The sequence below is a fragment of the Ambystoma mexicanum genome, chromosome 6p (assembly GCF_040938575.1).
Source record: "Ambystoma mexicanum isolate Mex_15411 chromosome 6p, UKY_AmexF1_1, whole genome shotgun sequence".
Taxonomy (NCBI): domain Eukaryota; kingdom Metazoa; phylum Chordata; class Amphibia; order Caudata; family Ambystomatidae; genus Ambystoma; species Ambystoma mexicanum.
This window is the reverse complement of record NC_090935.1, coordinates 1,500,691,380-1,500,717,857: the sequence shown is the minus strand read 5'-3', so window position 1 is coordinate 1,500,717,857 and position 26,478 is coordinate 1,500,691,380. Positions and strand designations below refer to the sequence as shown.

The following is a 26,478-nucleotide window of genomic DNA, read 5'->3' as shown; positions in this document are numbered from 1 at the left end:
CTGCTACCTGCGGCCATCATGGCGAAGACCCTGTGAAACCAGCCCTACTGTGAAAAGTCCACGCAGACCATGAAGAATCCAAACCCATGACTGCATCCTCAACCAGAGAAGATGGAGTAATGAGGCTTAAGCCTCGGTATCCAAAAATCACCATCTGATGGATAAAATCTATCAGCAAGAAGAAGACAGACAGCTTTGTGTGCATCTTTGCAGTGCAGCGTCAGAGCCACCAATAAGGCAGTGCGCCTGCCTAGCAGATCCCTTGACAAGCGCGGGCCGGCCCAACCCGGCCCTCATAACAAGATCCATAATGGCAACTTCTTAAGAGCTTTAAGCAGTCGTTTCGCTTGAGTCATTCCTCACACCTCCACCGGGTGTTGTGCATTTAATTCCTTTTAAAATCTTGCCTTCAAACCAGAGTAACTAAAGTAGCAGCAAATCGAGATCCGATGAGTGCATGGTTGACATTAAGAATTCCTCTTAATCATGTTTTGTTTCTATGCCCTTTTTTTGGGTTTATCCACTAATTTAGTTTAATCTGTGATAGCTTTATTCTGCATGCAAGAGCTAGTATAGTGAAGGCATTAAATATTAAATAAAATCTGATGACAGAAGAAAGTCTTTATTGTGTGATCTGAAGCTTATACCAACCGAAAATGTATGTTACACAAGGGTAATTGGGCTATTTGTATTTGTATTGTTATTGTTCTTTATATAGCGCCTTTATACAAAGCGCTTTACATAGGAAATCAACGGTACATAAAAACAGTGGTGCAGATCATGGTTCAGCTACAGCCGGTAACAATCAATCAGGGTACTGAAGCAGGTGAGTTTTTAAGGAAGAACGGAACAAGGAGTAAGAAGTAATAGAGCGAATGGACAGAGGGAGCATGTTCCAGTGAAGAGGAGCGAGGAGCTGAAAAGAGCGAAAGCGGGATTGAGCTCAGGGAGGACAGGGAACAGTCGGTCTAAAAAGATCAGAGGAACGGAGAGAACGAGAAGGAGAGTAGAATGAAAGGAGAGATGCAAGCTAGTCAGGGGCAAGTTCATAGAGAGATTTAAACACTAGACAAAGAAAATTGTATTTAAGTTGAGAGTAGAAAGACAACCAACCAAGTGAGGTAAGAGAAGAAGAGATTGAGTCACAATATGAAAGAAGACAAAGTAAACGAATATACGAGTGATAGATAGATATAAGAGGAGCAAGACGTGAGCTAGGAAGACCAAAGAAGGTGACAGACCAATAGAAAAGATTAACAACGAGATAAGCAGTTTTGAGGCGTGGGAAGTGAGAAAAGGGCGGACTCTGCAAATGTTGTAGAGATGAAATTGACAGGCACGGGATGTGAGAGAGATATGATGAGCAAAGGAACGGTTAGAATCGAAGTAGAGACCAAGATTAAGGGCAGTAGAGTAGATGGATAGACTGGAGGGAGAAGACTGTGGTAAGAAAGTATTGGCGGGAAAGAATAAGACTTCAGTCTTTCTGGCATTCAGCGTGAGAAAATGGCAGGTCATCCAGGATTTGATAGCATGAAATGCTGCATCATCTTTGGGATGGCGTGGGTTTTTGTAACAGCGAATAACCAGGAATATTCAAAGTAGGGCATATTTTCGCTATAAGGACAGCAATGACTTTGAGAAATCTCATGAGGGAAGTACACATAAAATAGAAAGCATCATTCTTCCTCAAAACTAATTTCTATTGCCTAACAATGTATCTTACGTATTGCTTCTAAGCACTGTTTTAACAGGTGCTACCATCTTCCAATTTACAGGTACTAAATTTCAAACCTGTGATTGATCTCTCTCACCAGCCTAAACCATGCTAATAAAACATTATACTGATATAAAATCAACAAATAAGAGCTGTGACTGTCATTGAATGGATATATTTTGTAACCCAGACGCTAAATTCTGAAGCCATATTTTTATTAGGAACCTAATATGAAAATACACAGAATTCTATGCATGTTACACTCGTGGTGTGACAAACTGCTGAATCAGACACAAGACAAATCAAATAGGATTTCAGCTTTTATTTCAAAAATGGTATTACGAAACAAGTAATTGGAGCTCACACTTTAGGTGACATACCCATATATATTCTTCCCCATCCTATCAAGTAGCTACCAGAGGCTTAACCCAGCCTCCCTAAACCAACAGGCCGTACAGAAGGGCCTTCAATAGAGCCAGCGTACCGTTAATGTCTGGTCTATCCCTGTCCTAGGAAGGGCCTTAGCTCTCGGACTCCCGTAGGGACTTTCTAGGTGACCTAGCAGGGTAGTCAGGTTGTCCTGGAGCCCTTTTTCTCCTGGTGACTGTCTCTCAACCTTTTCTACACTTGCCTGTCTCCTTTCTTCTCCACACTCCTCTCTGTCTGCCTCTGTCTCTCTCTCTCTCTCTCCGCCCTCCACACTCCACCTCCTTGTCTTAACTCTCTCTTCCTCTTCATCTGTCTGCACCCTCCAACTACCTCCTGGTATCTGCCCCTCCTCGAAGAACTTGTCATGGATGTCCTCGCTCTCACCGAGACATGGTTCACGGCCAGCTCTGTCTCGAGTTTTGACACTCTCCACCCTGAGGGCTACAAGATCCTCTACGAACCCTGAACCAGCCGACCTGGAGGTGGAGTAGCTCTGATCTTTCCGGAGTGGGTCCCCGCTTCAGCCCTCCTACATAGGCTTACTCCTACTTTCAATGCCTGGTCTGCAGGCTCTCTATCTCTCCTGGGCTCTCTCTGACTGTGGCCACCATCTACAGGCCACCTGGCCAGGTTGCCCTCTTCCTCTCAGAATGGGCTGACCTCTCCTCTTCTCTCCTTGCCTCCACCTCTCAAATTCGCCTCCTCAGAGACCTCAACATCCTCCTGGATGCATCTAATCCCTACTCTGAGATCATCTGCAACCTCTGCGACACGCTCTCTCTTTCTATTCTACCCTCTGTTCCGACACACTCTGCCGGTCACACCGTGGATGTTCTCATCTCCTCTGACATCCCCCTCTCTAACCCTCTCACCACTCCTCTCTCTTGGACTGACCACTTTCTGCTCTCCTCTCACGTGAAATTGTTGGTCACTCAGGCTAAGCCTACCCCAGCAGTGCCACCTACCTTCTTGGTTATTCGGCCCATGAAGCATGTGTCAGTGGATGCCTCTGCTGCTACTTGCTCTACTCCACCTATCCCTACGGCTGACTCTCACTCCGATACAGCCCTCTGTAACCTTCATCTTTCTATCTCCAACATTCTGGACGTCCTTGCCGCTGTCATGAGAATCCATTTGAAGCCTACCTCCAAGTGCAACTCTTGGTATGACTCTGACCTCGCCCCCTAAAACGCAACTGCAGAGTGGCTGAGAGAAAGTGAAATGCTCTGGGTGCATCCTCTGACAAACAGACCTGCCACCTGCTCCAAAGGCAATACAGACTCTCTGTCCTGTCCAAGAAGTGAGTCTACATCCAAGCCTGCGTCTCTGCATCCTTTTAAAAACACGTCCAGGGACTGTGCATGCGCGCCTGACGCATGCAGACCTAACTATCTCAGCTCCCGGCGGCCGCTACAATTATCCTGCAAGAACTCCCGTTAAAGAGTACTATTCCCACCCCAGCTGCGCCCCGGGGGTAGCGGATGCAGCAGAGAACCAGTGCCCGCAACCCCGAAGAAAATCGGAGTAGGAGACGCGAGATCCTCCCCGAAGTCTGCAGACGGACGAGGCGCGGCCGCTGAGGCTCTGATGCAGCGCCCGCCCCCTCCACGACACGGCGAGCGTGGGGAATCCTCCTTGAGAAGGCACAGAGCCAACCCGCCTCCAAGAACCGGTGGCGCCCTACAGATACCGCCGGAGACCCAACGCGATCTCCTCCATCGGCCTGGCACTGGCAGTGGGCACGACACGAGGCAGCTGCAAGGGGCCCAATCCTCAAGGCGCCTCTCCTGGCCCGGTCGGCGACGTGAGCGGGTGAAGCTCCGCGACTCGAAGGCCCGCACAATTGACTGCCCGCGGCTCGGGCCCACGGTGCCTGCCTTTTCCCCCTCCCCCCAATCAGCGGGAAAGCAGCACCCAGGGTCGAGCTGCAGCAGGACAAGGAGAACCGTGTGCTGCGCTCCCCCGTGGACCAGAGATACGCTACCAACGAACTGTATTAAGGTACGCACAGCTCCCCGTCTCCCCCTTGAGGCCTCCCCCCCATGCAACCCAGACCTGTGGCGCGGACGAGACCACGGGGGCGACCATAGGGGACAGAGAGGGGCACTGGCCAGTGCATGGAACACCGGCACGGCCCCCCCATGCAGCCTAGGCACAGCGGCCCTGAACTGCGATTGTTGAGGTGAGAGTCACTTCTCCATACATCCGGCTGGACCAACCCCCCGCGCTCTACCCTGCGCGGGATTTACCTCCCACTCAAGCCCGACAGCCCTGAAAAAGAGACTATTATCCACAGGGGCCACGTTCTTCTATCCTAGGCGCAGCCAGCACATGGACATACGACGGGCCCTTGCGTTGCTTGGACACACCCGCCTGGCACACGCCAGCCCTTTTCCAAACCCTACATCCACCCCTTCGGTGACTACGTGAAGCAGCCGGACCCCCACTGCACGGGGCTGATCAACCGTGACACGGGGAAGGAAAAGACCAAGCGGCAAACACTGCAAAGCAAAATTGACCTCTACATCGTGGAGGCCCCTCCACGCCGCAGACCTCAGCCCCCAGAAGATGATGGGGCCGGCGACGAGTCCCAGGGCCCCCCAATCTCCTTGACGGACCTCATGAGAGCGATTGGGGACACGAGGACATCACTGGAACTTAAAATAGGTGACATATCCATCGAGGTGTCCCTTATACCCCAAGACCTTTGCAATCTATCGGCCAAGGTTGGTGAGGCGGAACAGAGAGTGTCAGGCACAGAAGACACGGTGCACCGCTTGGAACAACAACTTGCCACGATCACCCAAAAAATTGCCCAACTGGAATACCGTGCCGAGGACAGCGAGGGGAGAGCGTGGCACAATAACCTTCGGAATACCGGAGAAGGAGGAAGGCCCCAGCGCTGAACTTTTCCTGGAGGATTGGCTAACTCATGTCTTCGCCCCCAAAAAACTATCCAAATTCTTCTCCATAGAAAGGGCACACAGAGTTCCCACCGACCCACCTACCCCGGGCACCCCGCCTAGAACGATAATCGCACGCCTGCTGAACTACTGCGATCGAGATGCGATCCTATAAATGGCAAGGGCTTGTGGCCCGATTACATACAACGGCTATAGGGTCGGGTTCTACCCAGACTACACCAAGGAAGTCCAAAAGGCCCGCCAATCTTTTAACTCGGTCAAGAAGAAACTTCAGTCGGTTTCTATCAAATATGCTTTATTTTTCCCGGCATCGCTCAAAGTCCACTATGAGGGCACCACTCATCTATTCTACACTCCCAAAGATGCATGGGACTGGCTGGAAACGCAAGTTCTCACGGATTCCAGAGCGAGGCGCACACCACCGGGCCCACCCACACAGAGGCCCCGGTCCGAGCGGCCCTCGCCCCCTCGATCTCCGGCCAATGCAGACGACATGACGGGGACCCCCACGGAAATGGGGTAAGGCCCACGCAATGGGGGGACTAATCTGCAACGTAATAACATGGAAGTGCTCACCTAGCGGCCGCCGCTCCTAATGCGGCACGGGCGTTATCGCAGTCAGGGTTATCCCGAGGAAGTTTACCAAGTTATTAGTTTAATGTTTGGGTGACAGGTGCTCCCAGTTGGGGGGGGGAGGGAGTACAAGGCGGGGGGGAGTTTTGGGGACTTAAGGAAATGGACTCATGGGACAAGAAGCTTGAAGCCGACAAACGCAGGCAAGGAACGCAAACACTGTCTTTGGCCAGGACCGTGGACGCAATTATCAGCCAGTCAGCAGGCACTTCAATGCGAGGCAACCCCCGGATGTCTCCCCTGAAAGGAAACCGCTATATGTCCCCGGAAAAAGCGCAAATGCCACTAATCCTCCCAGACGTCCCAACAAGAAGACTCACGCAGATAGAATGAACTCCAACAAGATAACCATACTGTCCTGGAACGTCAACTCGCCGGGCATTGCCCTCCTAAATGAAACACACTTGATAGGCAAAAACACCAACTTTTTCAAAAGATCCAATTACTCACATACCTACCATGGCGGATTCACGAAAGGTGCCAGGGGCACGATGATACTCGTCCACAAGCGAGTTCCCCTCCAGGTTAGGAAGATCAGGGCCGACCCCCGGGGCCGCTATCTACTGTTGCTAGCTGACATCTGGGGCGAGAAATGGGGCCTGGCAGCAATCTATGCCCCCCCCCCACGCTGGCGAAAGAACTACTCTCCGAACTACAGAGCTTGCTCCTGGAAGAAGAGGCTGATGCGTGGGTGATTGGGGGGGACTTTAATGAAGTAATGAACACCGCAGTCGATAGATTCCATAGGAGATCTGGAACCCGCCCCACCTCCACACCGTTCGCCGCGGCCTTAGGACTTTCGGACACTTGGCGATCGCTTCATAACGACGAGGCTGGTTTTTCCTTCTATTCGGGTGTCCACAAATCGTTCTCCAGGATCGATTATGCCTTTATCCCCCGCAACATAAATCACAGGCTTCTCGACGCTGAATTCCTTGCAAGAGGAATTTCAGACCACTCTCCGCTCCTCCTAACCATGAAAAACTCCTGCCACCGCCTGAACCGTAACTGGTGCCTAAACGCATACCATCTTCGTCTCCCTGCCTGAAATTGCTGAGGAGCTGGAAAAAAGGACAACGGAATATTTCAAACTCAATGAAGGCTCCGTGGACTGCCCGATATCGATCTGGGAGACGTACAAGACAGTCCTCCGGAGGGAAGCTATCTTAGCGGTTTCCGCCTACCAACAACGTGAAGTCCAGAAGGTCAGAGAAGCAGAAACACGAGTCCTGGAGTGTGAACAGCAAGTCCTAGTACACGGCACCCAAGAAGCAAAAGAGGAAATGCTCACGGCGCAAGACGCCCTTAGCAACCCATCTCTAGATAATGCATGAACTGTCCACCAATTAGTCCGGAGCCAAATATATGAGCGGGGCGACAAAGCTAACAAGACTCTGGCCTGGTTAGAGAGACGCGAACAAAGCAGGGGACATGTACGGGCCATTAGATCTCCAGATGGAACACTGCTGACAGAAGACTCTGACATTGTCGAGGCATTCGCCGCCTACTTCAAAAATCTCTATACCCCACCCACTGAGAAATCGCCAGTTGAACCCTCACGCTACCTCGACCGGATCGAGATTCCGATACTCCCACAGCACCAATCAGATCTCCTGAATGCTGACATCACCGACACCGAGGTGCAAGAGGCGCTGGCACAGCTCCAACCCGGGAAAACTCCGGGCCCCAACGGGTTCCCAACGGAAACATGGAAATGCCTCAGTGGCACACTATCTACCCACATGCACCGCATGTTTCTACGCAGCAGAGAACTAGGAGCACTCCCCCCAGACCTCAGGAAGGCATGCATAGTAGTCATACACAAGCCTGGGAAACCCCCGGAGGAATGTGCCTCCTATCGCCCGATATCCCTGATCAACGGCAAAGCCAAGGTCCTCGCCAGAACACTTGACAACAGACTACTGCAGGTGATTGAGAACCTCGTCCACCTGGACCAATGTGGATTCATGCCCAATAAATCAACTCGAATGAACTTACGCAGAGTCCAATTGGCGCTGAGCAGAGCAAAAGAAATACCAGCCCCACTCGCCCTCCTGGCGGTGGACTTCGAAAAGGTGTTTGACTCTGTGGGGTGGGATGCTCTGTGGGCGATCATGGCTAGGATGAACCTGGGGCAGACATTTATATCATGGGTAAAACTTCTCTATGCATCCCCGGAGGCCACGGTGAGGGTGAGTGGCAGGTCCTCCAAATCATTTCCCTTGGGTTGGGGTACGAAGCAGGGATGCCCGCTATCCCCACTCCTCTTCCTCCTGGCAATTGAACTGCTAGCAATTGAGCTTAGAGCTAATACCAACTGGACCGGTTTCGTTTGGCCGGAAGGGGGAGAGGACCGTCTTTCGCGCTACGCTGATGACCTTCTCATATACCTCAGTAACCCGTGCATCTCATGCCCGGCTGTCTCCCTCATTCTCAGGGAATATCAGAACTTTGTGGGCCTAAAGGTTAATGATGCCAAAACCATCTTCTTCCCGATTCAGGGTGGAGAGTCAGCGATCCCGGAGACCTGCCCATACATACCATGTCTCTATTAAGGAATTTAAATACTTGGGTATACGGCTTGACCCGACGTTCGATGAGTTCCTCCGACTTAATCTACAACCAGTAATTGAGCGGTTCAACAGAGACACCCCCCACTGGCAATCACTTCCCCTATTGCTAATGGGTAGAGCTGCGCTATTCAAAATGATGACCCTCCCCAGACTGTTGTATGTTCTCCAGAACGCCCCATTCCTGATCTCCCGAGAAACCTTCGCACTCATTGACAAGAACCTACGCACACTGCTATGGGGTGGGAAACAATCCAGGATCGCCCTTGACACGCTCCAGAGATCAGTATGGGAGGGAGGCATCGGTTTACCCTGCATACGCACCTATTACCTAGCAAAACAGATAGGAGTGGTAAATGACTGGATGCACGCAGATCCCACACTGCCACACACCCGTATAGAACTGGAGAGCATGGCCCCGTTAACACCGCTGCAAATCCTGTACGCCGCCCACGACCAACTCCCGGCGCTGCCCAAAATGACCCACCATATCCGTCGCGCCTGGCGAGACACGCACAAACTAATCGGCTGGAAAGGACAGCCAACACTATCACAACCCATATGGCACAATGCGCTCATCCCGGAAATAGTGAAAATGGGCTCCTTTGGTCACTGGCATGCAAAAGGAATACACACACTAGCACATGTGATACAAGGGGGTCGCCTCCTGGGCTTTCAGACCATCCGAGAACAATTCGACCTGGCACCCATGGACCGGTTTCGGCATGCGCAGCTGGCCCATGCCATCTGTACCCAATTCCCTGACACAACAATCATACCCCTCTGTTCCCCCATCGAGACCAATATCCTCCCGCAAGGCATCTCCTCTAAGGTCACCTCCACTCTCTACCAGGCCCTTAACTCCTTCGGGGCTACACAAACTAGACTGGCTCAAAGCAAAGTGGGAAAGGGATGTAGGTCACCTGGAACCTGAAGATTGGGTTGATGCATTAATGTCTCCCAGAAAAATTGGTATAGAATCCAAGCTTAGACTAATACAGTTGAGAATCCTTCATCGCTCATACCACTCACGTGCTGTAATGGCCAGATGGGGTGGACTAGAAGACGGGACATGCGTTCGATGCAAAAATGAACCTGCCACCTTCTACCATATGATATGGGACTGTTGGGTGTTACAGGTCTTCTGGGAGGACTGTATTAGTACAATCTCTTCCGCCCTGGCGACATCAATCCCCAGGGATCCCAAAATGGTACTCTTAGGCATCTGGGGTGAAGTAGACCTGTCAAAATATGAGAAAATGTTTCTGGTAATTGCATTGGGGGCAGGCAAAAGACTTATTGCAGCTAATTGGGGATCTGCCGACCCACTCTGCTTGAACCGTTGGAGCAACGAGCTGGATAGGGCGCAGCTTCAGAGCGCCGGATTTATAATGCACTGCCCCCGTAAATTCGAAAAAATATGGGGTAAATGGCTAGATGCTCACTGAGATCCGCTGGTGGGGGTAGATCAATATCACTGTTAGCATTGGTTGCCTGCCTTGTCTTATAACTGTCTTACGGTCCTCGGCCCTGTGGGCCCCTTCTAGCTGTTATTAATGCTATGCTGCCTTCCTCCTATGTATGCCGATGATCCATGTTTGTTTCTCTATGTTGTGTTGTTCAAACTCGAACAGTTATAAAAAAAAAAAAACGCAGCCAAACTCTATCAAATCTGCAAGGTGCTGGTCAATCCTGCTGAAATCTCCACCTCTCATGTTCCCTCCCAGGCCCTCTGTACGGCTCTGGCTTCTCACTTCCCCACTGAAACTCAGGAGATCCTGTCCGCTCTCTCCTCTTCCTCTCCCTCTATCTCTTTCGGCCCCCTCGGGTCGCCTCTCCCTCTCCTCCTCCTCTTCCCTTCTCCTCTTTCTCTCCTACAACACCTGATGATGTTTCTAGACAAGTCCGATCTATGAAAGTGTCGTCCAAACAGGTGCTCCCCTGCTCCTTCAGAACCATCAAGGACCACATTGACACCATCGCTCCAGTCTTGGCTGATTTCTGAAATCATTCTTTTGACCCTGGATCTTTCCCGTCTCTCCTCAAGCACTCCTTTGTGCAACCCCTCCTTAAAAAGCTGTCTGCCGATCCTATCTGTCCGGCAAACGATCCAGATCTCTATCACTCCTTTCCTGGGCAAACTCTTGGCAAAGCTGGCCATCTCCCAGCTTACTCTTCACACTGAATCTGTTGGTTGTCTTCATGACCATCAGTCTGGCTTTAGAGCAGCCAGAGGCATGGAACTGCTCTTCTGAACACTCGTGAATATCTGCTCACTAATCTTGATTCTAACCTAGCCTTTCTTCTGTCCTCATCCTCCTTGACCTTACCTCTGCTTTTGACAGTCAATCATACCATCCTGATCAAACGACTCAGTGAAAACCTGGGCAACATGGATCAGGCCCTGGAGTGGTTGACCTCCTTCCTCCTGGACCGACCCTCCAAGGTCCAACTTGGGTCCTTTCTCTCCACCACCTTTCTCTCCACATGTGGTGCTCCCCGGGGCTCTATCCTCTCACTCTGACTCTTCAATGTCTACTTGGCCCCTTTGGCCTATCTGAGCTTTACCTTCTCCTCTAACTTTCAGTGTTATGTGGATGACACTCAGTTCACTTTCAGGCTCCCCTCAGCCTCCTCTCCTCTCTCGCTCATTCCTGACTGTATCCGCGAGATTCAGGATTGGTGCGCCTCCAACGATCTCTGCATTAATGCCAGTAAGATGGAGATGATTCTCATTGGGACCCCTGCTCTCGCTTTACCTCTGTCTCTCTGGCCACCCTCCTTGGGCCCTCTTCCGTCACCTTCCTGCGAGGCTAAAACCCTTTGTGTCATCTTCGACCCCACTCTCTCCTTCTCTCCTCACATCACTGACCTTGTTAAGAAGGCCCACTACTAAAAATAAGGAAGCAAACGCCTGATTAAAATTACAACACTTTAGCCTAACCGCAAGAAGACTAAAAGTCTCCTACCGAACTCACACAAAACGGGGATCTGTTTTTTGAACTTTTTGTCATCCAACTGTCATCCTACTCAAACAACGTACTGTCCTGAAGAGGGCTACAAACGACAACAGCGGAACACCAGGGAAGGTGTTGACGATACTCTGTTCAGCCGAAACATATGTAGACATCCCACAGACACCAAAAATAACATCGTCTTTCTATGAAAACGATTTCTCAGTTCATTTTTGTACATTGATAGTTTGTTTCCCCTGCCATAATAGATTCTGGTATTAACATCTTTGTCATTGTGATGAATCATGAATGTCACTTACTAATCCCAGCCACGATTGGCACAAACACATAAGCATTCTGGACCTGTCTTTCAACTTTTTATGAATTTAAGTGTTGGTGATGCCTTGTGGAAAGCATACACTACATAACTATGTATTGAATCGAATTTTTGATTAAAATGTGTTTTTATATGTTTACTTCTTTGGCATAATAATTTTGTTAATGCATATGAAACTTGGGTAAATGAACTAGATAATTTATCCCTTTTTTCCATCTGACCACTCCAAAAGGTAGACTAAAAGAGGGGTAATTGAGCATTTTTGTTCTTGCTCTTAACACTCCTCCATGATGAGTCTCCTGTGCACTGCCTCCGAGCCTACTGCACACTTAGGGTGTGTAACTGTAACCCCACAGTCCTGTGTCTCCTTGCACCTACCCAGAGCTGCGTTGCCCTGGCTGTTTTTACCCCCTCCCTCTCCCTAGCACTTACCCCTGCAGTTACAGGCTCTGAATGACAAGACTTAGTAAAATAGTTTGTCTTGTCCTCCCTCCCTTGCCTTGTCATGCCTAGAAACACTTGTGTACAGGCGTGTTATAGATGACTTATCATTACAGGTCTCCTGATTTTATCACTCTCTCCCCCTTTTACTCTCTTCATCGGCTGGCCAAAAATCACTCATCCTAGCACTACCACATGGTTCTGCTCTCATGCACCCTCCTGCCACTACTTCCCCTTCTCTCTCTATTTCTCTCTCTCTCTCTCTTTCTCTCTCTCTCTCCCCTCTCTCCTGTTCTCTCCCTCAAAAACTATTGTCAATCACTTTGTCACTCATTAACATACAAATTGCCAAATTGGTACCACTCTGTCAGGCTCGTTCTTTTGTGTAACCTCCATAGACCCATAGTGCACCAAAATAGTCTCGGAGAATAGGTATGTGAACCCCAGGACAGAGATGGTAGCCCCTGGATAAGGAAACCCTCAGGATGTAGTACGTCTCAGGACTTAGACAAGGAGATAAGAAAGGACTATTCATTTTTAGTAAGGCATGTTAGGTGTATAGTGTCTGTGTAATGGTAAGTACCTTTATATTTCTTTTAGATGAAGAGTGAGGAAGTTCACAAATCCAAAGGTCCAGCCAGGCCCTGATGAACGCGGATGACCAAACGACATGAGGAAGCAACATGAATCACACTCCAGGTAAGTTAATAGAAACGTTCCAGGCAAGGAGGGTTCCACGGAAACCAAGACGAACAGAGCAGAGGGATCTAGAATCTGTATCCAGGTAAGTACAAGGTGGATGGGAAGGGTGGACGACAAGGGTCTTGGTACTGCAGATAAGGGGTGAATACTTCAGAAGACAGGGACAAGGCAGGAAGAGGCCCAGGAACTCTGAAGGAACAGACCAAAGCCGAGGTCTGAATGGCATTGAGGAGAGCTGCAATGTTAGAAGAGGGCACCTAAAAACGTTGTCGTACATGCTTTCTGTGAGTGGATGACAGGCCATGAAATCTCCAATAACGGAAGCCGTATGGCGTGCCTGCACCCCGGCAGTGCCTCATAACACTCCCTCAGTCCCAGCACCTTACCGTCACTATTTCTAAATGCTCCAAAAGTTTTACAAGACCTCTTCCACCTGCTACACACTCTTCTCTGCTCTGTTGGTCTCCTTCCAGGTCCACCGACCTCACCCAAACACCCCTGATTGTCCCCTGACTGTACTATCTCTTTATAGCCCTATCTTTCCTGCACAGAAGCCTCCATTTGCTCCCATAAGCTACTAGAGTCAGATGACATCCTGGGACAATCTCTGTTGAACGTATCCCCCTTGAGTGTCCGGACTTCCGCTCAAAGTCTTTATAAGTATCTCCAGCCCCATCCCTTTTTCAGCCTCTATCTTTGCCAAGGAGTCCATGCATGAGGTCACTGGTCATTTCATCTCTGATTCACTCCCGTTTCAAGTAAGTTAATTTCCACAAACGTTTTTGGGGAGGGATTCTTTTCTGCCCTAGGTCTGTGTCATGCTTGGGATGGTTCCAGCTCTGCCGCTGCTGCTACCTTACTCCTCTCTAGTATACCTGGGCAGTCAGAAGGAGGGGTTTGTTCTCCTATTCTGCTCCTGAAAGGGGGAACCTAGTCGATTTTTATTTGGGTAAATAGTCTGCTCTTCCTGTTCCAGGCTGGGTCTTGTACCATGGTCCCAGGAATATTGTGGTACTTTAAGCCCAAGTTGCTCTCTGGATGTTGCTTCCCCCTGGGAATTGCCTAAACAATGAGAGAGGGAGACCTGGCAAGGACAGAGGCTGATAGGCTTCGGGTCTGAGATAGAAGCACTATACACACATAGCTTCACGAATACTGTGGATCCGGGACAGGGGTCTCCTTCCACTCCCCCTCACCACCCCAGAATGAGAGAGGCCTTATGCCCCCCCCTGAAGAGGGTCATAATAATGACCCTACCACATACCACCACCTATTCTAGTAAGTCCCACTCACCCATACACCTTTCTCATTGGGGATTCCCTTTTGACCTTGTATGAGCCTAGTTAAGTGACTGTAGATACTGGTTGAAAACGCTTGCCAATCAACACCTCCTCTGGTAGGCCTAGGTATCTTTACATGTCTCCCTAGGAACCAAACCCACACATGGGACTAGGCATAGAGGTTGGCATCCCTGTGCACACAAAGGATTTAAGGAGGTTCACATAAGCTAGTTCTACAACATGACTAGATCCACTTGGATGGCAGTGCGTTGACTCCCGACATCCACCAAGGTCAGCACTACTCTGCCTTCTATGTTCACAAGAATTTCTTTTTACCCTCGCCCTCTAAATAGACCCCCATGTTGCTCTTTCTGTTGTCTCCTTCTCTTCAGGGAACAGCTTTGGGAGGTAACCTTGCTTACCTGCTTCTATCTCCTGATCCAGGCCTACCTCTGGAAGTTAATCTTCCATGGGCTGTGTTTGCAATAGCCCTCCACTGGCTCTTGCCTCTATTGTTCTGAACAGAATCTGGTGATGTGGCTTGGCTTCCCACAGACATAGCAGTAGATTCCCATCTCCGTTGTGGGGACTACAGAAGGTCTATCAGGTTGGAGGCTGTCTCCTTGGGCCGGGAATTCTGTCTTTTTTTTATCTGTAGCTGTTCCTAGAAGGTTTGGCACCTGAAATGTAAAACTTCCTCTTTAACCCATGGTAGGGGGTTTTGCCTCAGCTGGTTTCCTAGAACCCAAAAGGGTTTCTCGCTGCAACATGACTCACTGGTAGGTGTGAGCCATTTTAATGGCCTCTTCCAAGGTGGGTTCATGGAGCGGGTACACCACCTTCGGTAGATATGGGGGTAAAAGAGCCTGTGAATTGCTCCAATATCAACATCGCTCTTTCTTCTTAGTAGGTCTTCCCAACCATTTATTCATCCAGTTCAAGACTCTGCAGAACAACTGTCTGAGAGTCTCTCCTGGGCGCTGTTTCAAGTTTCTTAGTAATGTTCCTGTTCATGCCCTTTTTAATCTCATCATACAGAGTATTTCACTCGAGTTTCATGCCTTGGAAAGCTTCCTGTAAGAACTGGTGCTATGTAGCGGGTCCAATAGTTACTGTGACATTCGGCTTGCTCTGAAACCCTCATTACATTTTGAAAGAAGGCTGCCGGGTCTTCTCCAACCCCCAGCTTCTGGAACACTATGATGGGCACAAAAGGGTCCCTCTGCAGGGGCACCAGGAATGGATGTCAGCATCTCTTGATTTTGGAGGCGTCGCAGTATATTGGAAGACCACCTTTCACGTGAGGAGTTAGTCACCCCACCCCCCCCAGGGAAAGCACCCCACAATAAACCGGTGTAATATACTTTAGATTCAATCTAGCTCTACTGATGACTCATATAGAGCCACTCTGATCCCTCCCCTGTGCCACATTCAGCCAATTGCCAGGCTGGGGTCTAAAGAGAATATATTTGTATTTATAGTATAGGTTGAATTAAGAATGGTTTTAATAATTACCTTCGATGTGGCACAAATGAACACCTCAGAGATACACAAGTAGATAGTACTTGATCAGATTTAGATGATTTAAGAACAAGTTACACATGCAGGCCTGTGTTTTAATGAACTAACTGCACACCTAAAATACAATCAGTCTCGAAATCACACAGATTATTAAGAATATTTTTTAATGGATAAAACTGTTCCATATTCACCCCAAAAGCAATGATACAGTTCTGCTATCAGGGTCACTTACTCTCTCTCAAGAAAGAGCGTATATTCTCAATGGAGAGTTACACTGGTTTCACTTAGCACAACACTTCTCCCCTCAGCACCTAAACCCCTGCATCAGCTTTGTGCAGCACCCCTCTGTTGAAAGGCCAGATCTATGGAGTGGGGACGGTTTGGGAAATTTCATTTTGGTGGCAAGTATATCTTTGGTTTAAAACAAGTTTTGATAAGGGGTTCAGCTGGGAATTTTCGTTTTTAGACAGGGATACTCCTCTTCCTTTAGAGAAGTCAGAAGTTGACCGAAAAATACATGTACCCAATTACTTTAAATAACTATAACGTATCTTACTTGCTAGTGAAGAGGGTGGGAGTTTCTAATTCCCCTGTGCCCCCGACCCCTGCGTCAAGCAATATGTGAATTAATTACATTAATATTTAGTAAAAGTATGTTACAGGCCTACACAATTACCCCCATGCACTATTAAGGGAAAATATTAAGGCAGGCAGATCCCCCACACACTGGATATTTCAGACAGGCAACTTACATGGGATTTCTTTCAATCCAAAGTGCACTGCACATCTTTCCTACAGACAGGAAGGCGAGGGCTGTTTCTCTGGTGTGCTTCTAAGCTAACCGGAGCAGGACACAGAATCTCTAACAGACTGCACACTAGTTGTACATTGCATACTCTTAGAAATATGCAGATTTTAATGTTCATGGCGGCATGACAGCAGCTATGATGAGATGTGTTATTATAGAGCATTTTAGAATAAGGGTTTCCTGTTTTCCGTTTTTATGTCTACGCAATTCTGGTGGTGCTTTGCCACCGTTTTTAAAATGTTTCAAAATCTGTGTTAATCAGTGCATACCCATTTTTCCTTCAGAAAAATCATGGACAACTGTATTTTCTCAAAGTAGATCAAAATTGAGCTTCTATTGTGGCATGTACATTATGCATAATTCTTTTGAAGCAAAACAATACTACAGATAATGCTGATGCAGCCTGTGTTATCTCTTTGCATTTTTGGACTTGTCCTGAATTTATAATGGAAAAGGAAAATGAAACCTACAATAATGCAAAGAATCAAATAAGGACTTGGTGCGCTCCAGTTGCCTGGCAAAGGGCCAGGTCATAGCTCAAACTAATTTTGCAGTGAGCCCTAAAACATGCACTAGCCAAAGTTAAAATAAATCATAGTTTGTAGGAGAAGAAGCGCAAGGCAATTGGGGGACAGTGGCAGGTTTATCTGTACATTCACTTTAAAATCTGAATGCAGGTAAAACAACTAAGCAATCTTAAAAAACACACTGGTGAGGAAAGAGAAGGGAGAATGTGCAGTCTGTAAATATTCACGACAAAACTGTGTAAGAAAAATTCAGTCAGGTGTCTACAGGGACAAAGTAGGCACTATTAACCTTTACACACAATAAAGCCAGTGGCCCTACTGACCGAACGCCAACGTGACAAACTAAGGTGGACGGACAGCCAATTCTGGGCTGAGAAATAGGCTGGCAAACGGAATGTGTAAAACACATGACATGGCAGTAAATAATATCAATTAATGCACTCGGCAAAAGCTCATCAAAGTATGACCTAAAACCACAGATTCCTACCAGGGTTGAACTTGAGCACTCTGCTTTTCGGGTAGTAATCGACTCCTGACTGAGCGGATCCATCTCTTGTGCTGCAGCGCACTTTTGAAGTTCTGTTCTGGTCTCCTCGCCTGATGACTTTGACATTTAATATTGCAACACCTTCCAGTTCTTGTGGCTCATGGATCTGATATGCAGCTTCTTCAAACTCAAGTGTTGGCGCTAGGAAACAAATATGCAGAAAGTTGGACACCATGTTTCATTAAAATAGATCAAAAGATGTGGGCAGCATTTTGTAATGTACACCCTCCTTCTCTCCCCACATCAAACTATTAGCCCTTTGCAGTTATACGGTGCAGCACTACAAACCGGTGCCGAACTGTATCGTGCATCAATTCCTGAGGTCCACTAAGAGATTGATGCCCATCTTAAGCAAGCGTTCTCAAAGCTGAATGGGTCCCATATCTTACCATCTTCATCATTTGAGATAGCGATAGTGGCCATGTCATTCTTTCCGATTCGGGCTCCGCTCCAGTGATTGCCAAGGGGGTTGCTGAGATAGACCTTGAACTGCTCCTCTGGTTCAAACACGGAGTCATCGTTTATAAGTATAGAGCAATTCTTTACCTTGAAGCCAAGAAGGAAAAAAATACATGAGATCAGTGACCAAAAGCAAACAAGTCCAACCATTCTGATCTTTTAATAACCAATAATTGATATGAAGCACAAGAAACACTACTTGTATCTATGATATAATTTAATGAAAACAACAGATGTTCTAGTCTCCTTTTGTTTCAGCATCCTTTTGCTACAGTTATCGCTGCCATTTTTATATTTATTTACTCAGGGAGACCGTTCAGGTCATACTAACTGTTATGGAATGTACGGTATTGGACACAAATAGACTAAGACAAGTTGTAGTCTGATTAACACATGTAACTTGTTAATAGACAGGGATTCATGTGCTACAGGTTAAAGGGGGTGTAGAAAAGAAAACTGCTAGGCGTAGGAATGGATAACTAAAAAGTGGGCTTACTGTCAGCAAAGTCGATGATCTCTCAGGGGTAAGCACTCTATACACAGTTGCAAAAAGATGACCCACAATGAAGAACGGGAGGGGGAATGAACCCAAAAGGATAAATGCAGAAATACTACCACAATACTTCCAAAAGGTGGGGCCACTCATAGCTGTGACTTAAGTAGGGGAGGACATGGCAGATATTGCCCCCCGCCCCGGTGAGGGGGGATAGCTCAGGGGCAACGCGTTCATCTTGGAAGCAAGACAACGCAGTGCAACACAGGTTTGAATCCTGATCCCGCACTTAGAAACCAATCCCTGGTATTAAGTGCATTATAAAAGAACAATTATAATCATTACAATAATTCTAATGTGAGATGAACAGCTAAAAAGGAAATTGACAAAAGAGCCATGCCTCACAGAATTTCCGAAGAAAAGGCCCCTTCTGTCTGTGGAGGGAAGTCAGCGAGCGCATCGTCTCACACAAGATTTCAAATGAAAATGCCTCTGCTGACTGTGGGGTTGAAGGGGGAGTCAGTGTCCAATAACCTGATCTTGGGTTTAAGGTTGAGGGCTAACAAGGGTCCTGACTTCACTGATGAGGTCTCCAAAGTAGAAGACACTCCAAGACCCAAACAACAACACTTTGGCAAAGCCTCAGGTTTTGCTCAATAGGTTTAAGGCAAAGGTAAATCCACCCCCCCTTCCCCTACTCCTGAGTCGAGTGGCATAATTGGGAAATAATTGTGGCATCATTGGGAAACTGCTCTACTACTTGAACAACTCCCTGCTCTAAGTATTCCACAGGGCATTCCTCCCTGATCCTTTTAGCAAGTTGGGGAACATGTTCTACTCCCTTTGTCTCGGGCAATGCAGCTCTCGCTCCCCCAGTAACCAGATAATACACTTCAAACCTCCTCCTTTCCAAGTGAGAATGCATCTGACCCCTTCCATCCTTGTTAATACTCCCAAAGATCACTCTTCTCCTCCAATATCTGCCAGGTCCTCCAGAATCAGGAAGTCCAGGGACCAGCTACGGTAGTTCATAAGGTTGGGGGCTTCTTTATTGCCAGAGGCAGGAGGAGGTGCATATGGCCCCAAGTGTAAGACTCAGGATGTTGGAGTGTGAGCTGGAGTCGAGGTGGAGTTGTTTATTTAGTTTCTTTGACCAATATTTTTACCTAGGATAATGGAGCAGTCCCATTCCAAGAAGGAGCTGATTTATTTGTAGACTTTCAGCAAGAAAATGGGGAATCTTGATCAACATCATCTTCATCAAACAGCCCAGCAAGTTCTAGCTCTCAGGGCTCTGCAGAGGGCCTACTTCAGGAAAGAGCCATGAAGGGTTCAGGAGCAACATTTGAGATATCTCCATGGGGCAATTACCAGAAGTCTAGTGGGAAGTTATCTTTGACAGTTCAAAGTTTGAGCTAAGTCATTTGAGCTATTCAGTTTGCGTGTAATGTGACCGAGCATAGATTTGAAACGGTTTAAACCTGTCCTGCGCATGGAGCAGTACTCTTAAGAAAACCTTACTCGAGCTTGCACTAATTACCATAGCGAGAAAACAGTAGTCCTTTATCCTAGGCTGTCCCTTATAGAGCAAAAGCCTGTATCAGCGGGATCTTCACTGGAGCGTTGCATGAGGTGACAGATGGACACAAGCGCACTCCAATACTTGGAAGACAGGTCAAGGGGTTTTATTAAAATACTTGGGAAGGAGCTCCCTAAGGGCCATCCCTCTCTTGCTCGTCTCCCCTGGGCAGTTCTATCCATGACACGAGCCTCCCTAAGCCCCAAGATGGTTACTAGAGATTGGTAACCCCTACTGCCTGATATCTGCATGGCTGTTTATGAAGGCCTAAGGGCAAACAATCTTTCTCTCTTTCTCTCTTTGTCTGGAAACAATCTAGGTGAATCCTAACCTGGGAAGCACAATAAAAAATAGTATCAAGAGGTGGTGCCTTCCTCTCACTTAAGCTCACTTAGTCCTGTCCTTGCATGCTCTTGTACTCCCTGCCAGATGTCCTATTCTTTCTCCTTGGTCTCTCCCAAGTCCTATGTATGCAACATGCACACCCAAATACCACAAAAGGGTCTAGGCTCTGTTTTAGCAAATCTAGTGCCGATTGAGTATCCCTAGCCCCTGCCTTTCGCAGAACTGGTCTAAGATACAGTCGCCTAAGATACATGGAGTTTTGGCACAATAGCATAACATGTAAAACAGTTTCTTTTGGGTTCCCATACATCGGACACTGTACTGTGTTAGATACATCCCATGATTAACAACTGCCACCGGTAAAGTACCTATTCTTAAGCGTAGGTATAGGGACCTTTCTAATGGCGGACGGATATGATCCAAATATGCTTTGGAGCCAAAGGGGGAAAGCTCAATATAAGCTGGGTCCATGTTGAGTTTCATAGCCATGTGCAACAATTAGTCTCAAGCATTATTAGCCAGGGCCTCTTAGATTCTTTTCTTTACACCCGCAGAGTGGCTCTCAGGGTTAGTCCAGAGTTTGACTTCGCCCACTTAACAAAGGGTGTTTTTTATATGATGGATCTCCCACCATCTAGTGACATAAAATGACTTAATGCAGACAGTTGGTTTTCTAACCCCTCTTGGTTCCACAACTTAAGCCAGAATAAAACTGTTCTGAGCTTAAACTGAACAACCACAGGAACAACATCAAGTTCAATAAAAACCAAGGCAGAGGGAGCACTCTTAGGCAATAATAACAGCTTTTTTAAGAACTTATGTTCGCTCAAGATTAATTATTTTACATTGGCATGTCCCCATAATTCGGCCCCGTAAAGGGCTGCAGGTAATGCTGACTTTCCATAGAGGTTCAGAGCGGGGGAAATGGCTTCGCCTTCAGGTCTAACATGGAAAGATTTAATACACCCACAAAATTTCTCCAAAGTAGTGACTGAAAGCTCCCCCTGCTCCACCCGACCTCCCGTATCTCGGAACCTCACGCCGAGGTAATCAAAGCATTTGACTTGGGCTAGCTGTACTCCCTCGACCTTGAGCACCAACGGTGTGTATTTTGTGAATCTGGGCCTGAATACCAAAACTTTAGATTTTTCTATGTTTAAATCCAATTGTAAGTCCTTACATTTTGAAGTAAAAATTGCCAAGGCTTTCTCCATACCTTGCGCGGTGGTAGCCAAAAGAACTGCATCATCTGCATAAATTAGAGCTGGGAATTTGTTTGGGGTCATTTTCGGGCAATCCTGGCACCCCATTACTAGAGCATCAATAACCTCCTTTATATAGAAGTTAAATAATAGAGGCGCCAGAGTGCATCCCTGCCTTAGCCCCTTGTTGACCAAGAAAGGCATTGTAGTCCCCCCACCCACCCCCAGCCTGTAGCGGACTCACTCATACATCTTGCACACACTCTCATACCCTAGTACCACTTTAAATGATCTCATGCTCAAATAACCGGACAGACTCACAGAATATGCCAAAATACTACTTTGTTATGTGACAGGGCCAGCTCTGCGGCCTTGACAACGCAGGGAATGTGGGGGGGAGCCCTCCCCATCCGAAACTGGTGCCTGGATGCAGGCAGGCCCCTCCCACCACTCCTTGCCTGTGGGAATGGCGACCTCCAGATTGCAGCAGCCAGGGGAGCAGGAACAGCAGGATGCTGAAAAGCACCCAACGTCGGTGGCATGCCTTCCAGCACGAATACACAAAACCAGCAGATGACACCGGAAAGGGATGCATGGCACCAAAAGGGTGCCAGGCTACTCCAAAACACCGGTCAGCAAAGGAGCCCATGCAGAAACGCTGCCACTAACCCACCAAAGATTTATATTTGTATTAAGAAAGGTCCCATGAGGCCTTAATCCACTATACCACCAGGAATTTGGGCAATTATTATTTTTAAATGCCTACAGGCTTTAAAAGTGCTCCAGCGTCCCGCGACCTCGAGCAGGGCTCATGTTGGAAGAGGATGGGGCTTAACAGCCTTTTAAACCCTGCCTTGTCCTGCCCCTGTAACACACCCTGAGCCAGGTAAGCTATTGGTTAAGGTAAGTGGCCAAGCCTGTGGGGGGGGGGGGTATTTAAGGAAGTGTTTGTCAGTGTGTAACTGTGGGTTAGTTGGGTGAGGATAGGAGGTGGTGGAGGACGTCCGAGAGACCAGTGAAGGCGAGAGGGTTTTGGAGTGTGGAGGCTATTTTTAAAGAGTGGGTTTGTAGAGTGTATGTGTGTGAGAAGAGTGTGAGTAGTAGAAGTAGGAGTAGTGGAGTGGAGTATTAGTAGTGCCAGAGGTAGTAGTGGTTGAGAGTAAAGGTGGTAGGAGTAGCCAGTGTAGGACATTAGTCGTAGAGTGGGAGTTAGTAGTAGAAGGCAGAGCAGGGCACCACATCCCTGGGGGTAGCTGAGGATCAAACCGGGGCTAGTACAGACCTTGAGCAGGGCACCATATTCCTAGGGGTTTGCAATTGTGAGAGAGGTGTGCAGGGCACAATAGCCCTGAGTGACATGGAAGGTAGTAGAGGGAGGTAGTGGTAGTAGCAGAGTTAGAATAGTAGTTGTGGTAATAACAGGAGGAACAGCATTGAGTGGGGGAATAGGAGTAGATATTAGTATAGAGTTGAGTAAGAGTTTGAATTGGAGGAACAGTAGGAGATGGGGAAGTAGAGTGAGAGGAAGGAGGAAAAGGGAATACCAGAAGTACAAGGATAGTTGGGAGTAGAAGCGTGAATAAGAATAGAAGTGGGAAAGGAAGTAAGATCAGAGGGTGGAGGTGGAAAGGCAGATTGGGAAATTGGAATGGACAGTGGCGTGGTCGGAGGGGAATAATGTACGAGGTCAGATTAGTGAAGGGTCAGGAGTGAGAGGTTCTGAAAGGAGTGTATGTGTGCTGGGTGAAACAAGGCATCATTCCTTACTTTCCCAGCAACTAACCAACGATAGGAGAGGGAGAGTTATATGTTATTAGTGAGTCAGATAGCCAACAACTTAGAGAGAACACCATTAGTTGTAGTAAGAAGAGCGACAGATGGGGGTTACCGATCGGTAGAGTACTAACAGCCTGATAGGGACGTCTAATGGGAAAGTCGAAAGAGAAAAGGAACGGCCCTAGAGCCAACTATTCCCCAGTCCCTTAGACCCAGAGAGAAAAGAAACAGCCATTCTGACAAATTATATTAATAAACACCATTGTTTATTTAAGAGCCAGCCTGGTTGTTTGTAGCGGGCCGCCCCGTCACAATTATCAATTCAATCGAGTAGGGAAACCTGGCGAAAAACAAATCGTAGCCCACACACACTCCGTTCCTTTTCGGTTACACAAAGTCTTTATACCTCAATGTGTGTCAGTTATAACATCATCCTAAGTGGCAAATAATAAAACCTATCCGAGGGAGGGATTGGTTTGGGGAACATATCTACTTATAAATTGTTTAGGTGTTAGTAACATAATTGGCTGCCCCTCATCTGGCAGGCATACCTTGAACATCCCTCTAAATACGTATAATACAGATTATAGCAGCATAACAACAGCGGATTGGCTCCTGCAACAATGTATGCTCACCATTGCATAGGCCCTCATAATTGGTTGGCATTCTCTCCCAACCTTTTACATTCGGCTCATTAGCAGCACGTAAGCAAAGGGAAACCCAGATGCAGAGAACAACATCAGACTACTGCCCACTTGCCCAATTAGTCTACCATCGCTCATCATCCAAGCCTTCAGCCAAGGCTGCTTCTTTGTACTTGACCTTGCTGGATATTGTCTTTCATAGAACTTTGTTAGTGTACGAATCCATTTTTTATTGTCCGTCAGCTCTGCAACCCTGGTCTCTCTCCTTCAAGCCTTTCACTTACTATTATTCTGAGCCAACAACCATCTTTTCAACATGGCTGCTGCTTTCCCCGTGTTATAATTCCTTCTGCAGAAAGCTTCTATGTGACTCATCTATCTTGCGTTTCTGCGTATACACATTTACTACTCATCTGGTTACTTATCTTCTGTGTAGATATGGTTTCTTCTCACTTGTATGTAGGCTTACTCTTGTTTCTTTAGTTGTATCTTCATTCTTTAAGTATACTCTTATCGTTTCAGTGCATCATCATGCCTTCTGTTTATGACATCACTTTGCACCTGTTAGATTTTCTTTACAGCTCTTCAATGTTCAGTGGTGTCTGCAAATCTCCTACTACTATCTGAGTTTGAGGGTACATTCAGTACGGTTGTCTGAGTGCATACCATCTCTCATACACCTGATGTAGTATTGGAATGATACCTGGCGTCATGCACAGTGTCTTTTGTTGTTCTTCCAGTATGTCAGAGGTGAGGGGCGGGTTTTGTCACATCCTTCTCAATTTTCTTCATTTTTTCCTCTACAGAATGACTTCTTTGGGATCTTAGTTACGCCCCTCAGGTTACCTGCAGTATGTGTTCATCCACACTCCAGCTCATATGGCAGCACTCCCCAGTTGGTTGACAGAACACTCAATGTCCTACATAGGTCTTATGATCCTTGGGGTAATAAAGCTTAGTTCCTGGGGGTGCTAGAGAACTTTCTCTCAGGTGCTCATGGGTGGTGTTTTACATCTGTAAGTGCTCGTCAGCCACAGCATTCACATTGATTATTACCTTCATCCCAATTGCTTTCTTTGCTGTCTTCTTGCACTGTCCTATGATTATTTTTTATAAGAGACAGAATCCCAGCAACACTAACACTATTATGGCTCAAAGTAGTTTAAAGGCGTTTGGCAACTAGGTTGGAACCCATGAAAACAGGGACGAAAAGCAATCTTCATCCACCATCTTCACATCCATGGTTCCATTTTCTCCATCGTGGGCAGGTATAAATGTACAGCAGGAAGGCCAGATCTTGGCGCACACGCCTCCTTCCATTGCTGTAATTAAGTTCAGGGCCTATCTCTCAGGAATAAGGACTGTTCCTTTGATTTGTAATTGGCCTCTTTCCCAGCATGTTGGTACTTCTTTCCCTTTCTTATCCTTGCATTGTAGCATCTGACTTTCCTCTAATCTAATTCCTGCTCCATTTATTCCAGGCTGCTTGCATTTTATTATTCGGTTCATTGTCTCTTGTTTGCTCTTGACTTCATCTCTTGTACATAATTGTATTCCCTTTGGGATGTCGCTTTATTCACCCATAATGATGCTGTCTTGCCTTGGAAGTGTCCTCTGGTTAAGCAAAGTGCAATGTGCGTCAGGCAGTGGGCCTTTTTTTACTGGTACTTCTGTTTTCTGTTTATTTATTGAATTAATAGAGCGCTTTACTCCAAAGCGCTTTACATTATAACAACTGAATACATTGAATAAATGGAAGCATGAATGCAAAACATGAGACAGACCATCAAAACAATATAAAGAACAATTTACCCAAGGCAGTGAATGAAAAAACAGGAGAGAAGGGGAATGAGAGAAAAATGAGGAGGTTAACAGTACGGGGAATGAAAGAAATAGTATTTTAAGGAGGAACGAAAGGAGGGATAGGAGGGAATGGAGCGGATAGAGAGAGGTAGAGAGTTCCAGTGTAGGGGGGAAAGGAGCTGAAAGGAACGGAAACGAGAAGGGGCACAAGGAGCGGGGGAACAGTGATTAGGAAGAGATCAGCAGATCGAAGGGGGAGAGAAGGGGAGTAGAATGAGAGAAGAGAGGAAAGGTAGGAAGGAGCGAGATCATGAAGAGATTTAAAGACGAGACAAAGGAAGTTAAATTAAAGTTGAGAGTGGAAGGGAAGCCAGCCAAGTTGAGAGAGGGAAGAAGAAATAGAGTCAAGGGGAGAGAGGAGGCAAAAGGTACAAGTGTCAGAATGATAGAGAGATTTAAGAGGAGCATGATGAGAGGCAGGGAGGCCAAAGAGGAGAGTGGAGCAATAGAAAAGCAAGAGAAGATGAGGGAGGAGATTAAGAGTTTGGTGGCATGGAAGGTGATAGAGGGATGGATTTTGCGAATATTAAAGAGGTGGAAGCGACAGGTGCAGGAAGTCAGAGAAATATGGTGGGAAAAGGAAAGGGAGGAATCGAGATGGAGGCCAAGATTAAGAACATATAGATAGGGAGATTAGAGGGGGGGAAGAGAATGAAAGGTGGTGCAGAAGGTGGGAAGGCGAAGTGGAAGGAAAGAATAAGACTTCAGTATTCAGGGAGAGAAAGTT

At 47.3% G+C, this 26,478-nt stretch overlaps 1 protein-coding gene across 1 annotated transcript in view; it reads right to left on the bottom strand.

Moving 5' to 3' along the window:
- The window catches only part of FRAS1 (Fraser extracellular matrix complex subunit 1), a 1,618,415-nt gene that overhangs the window by 249,119 nt on the left and 1,342,818 nt on the right, over positions 1 to 26,478 (bottom strand). Inside the window, exons 58-59 of the mRNA XM_069626341.1 lie at positions 17,780 to 17,936; positions 17,331 to 17,531 (exon numbers count right to left, since the gene is read on the bottom strand). Coding sequence (XP_069482442.1) covers positions 17,331 to 17,531; positions 17,780 to 17,936 — 358 coding nt within the window. The remainder of the gene's footprint in view (positions 1 to 17,330; positions 17,532 to 17,779; positions 17,937 to 26,478) is intronic.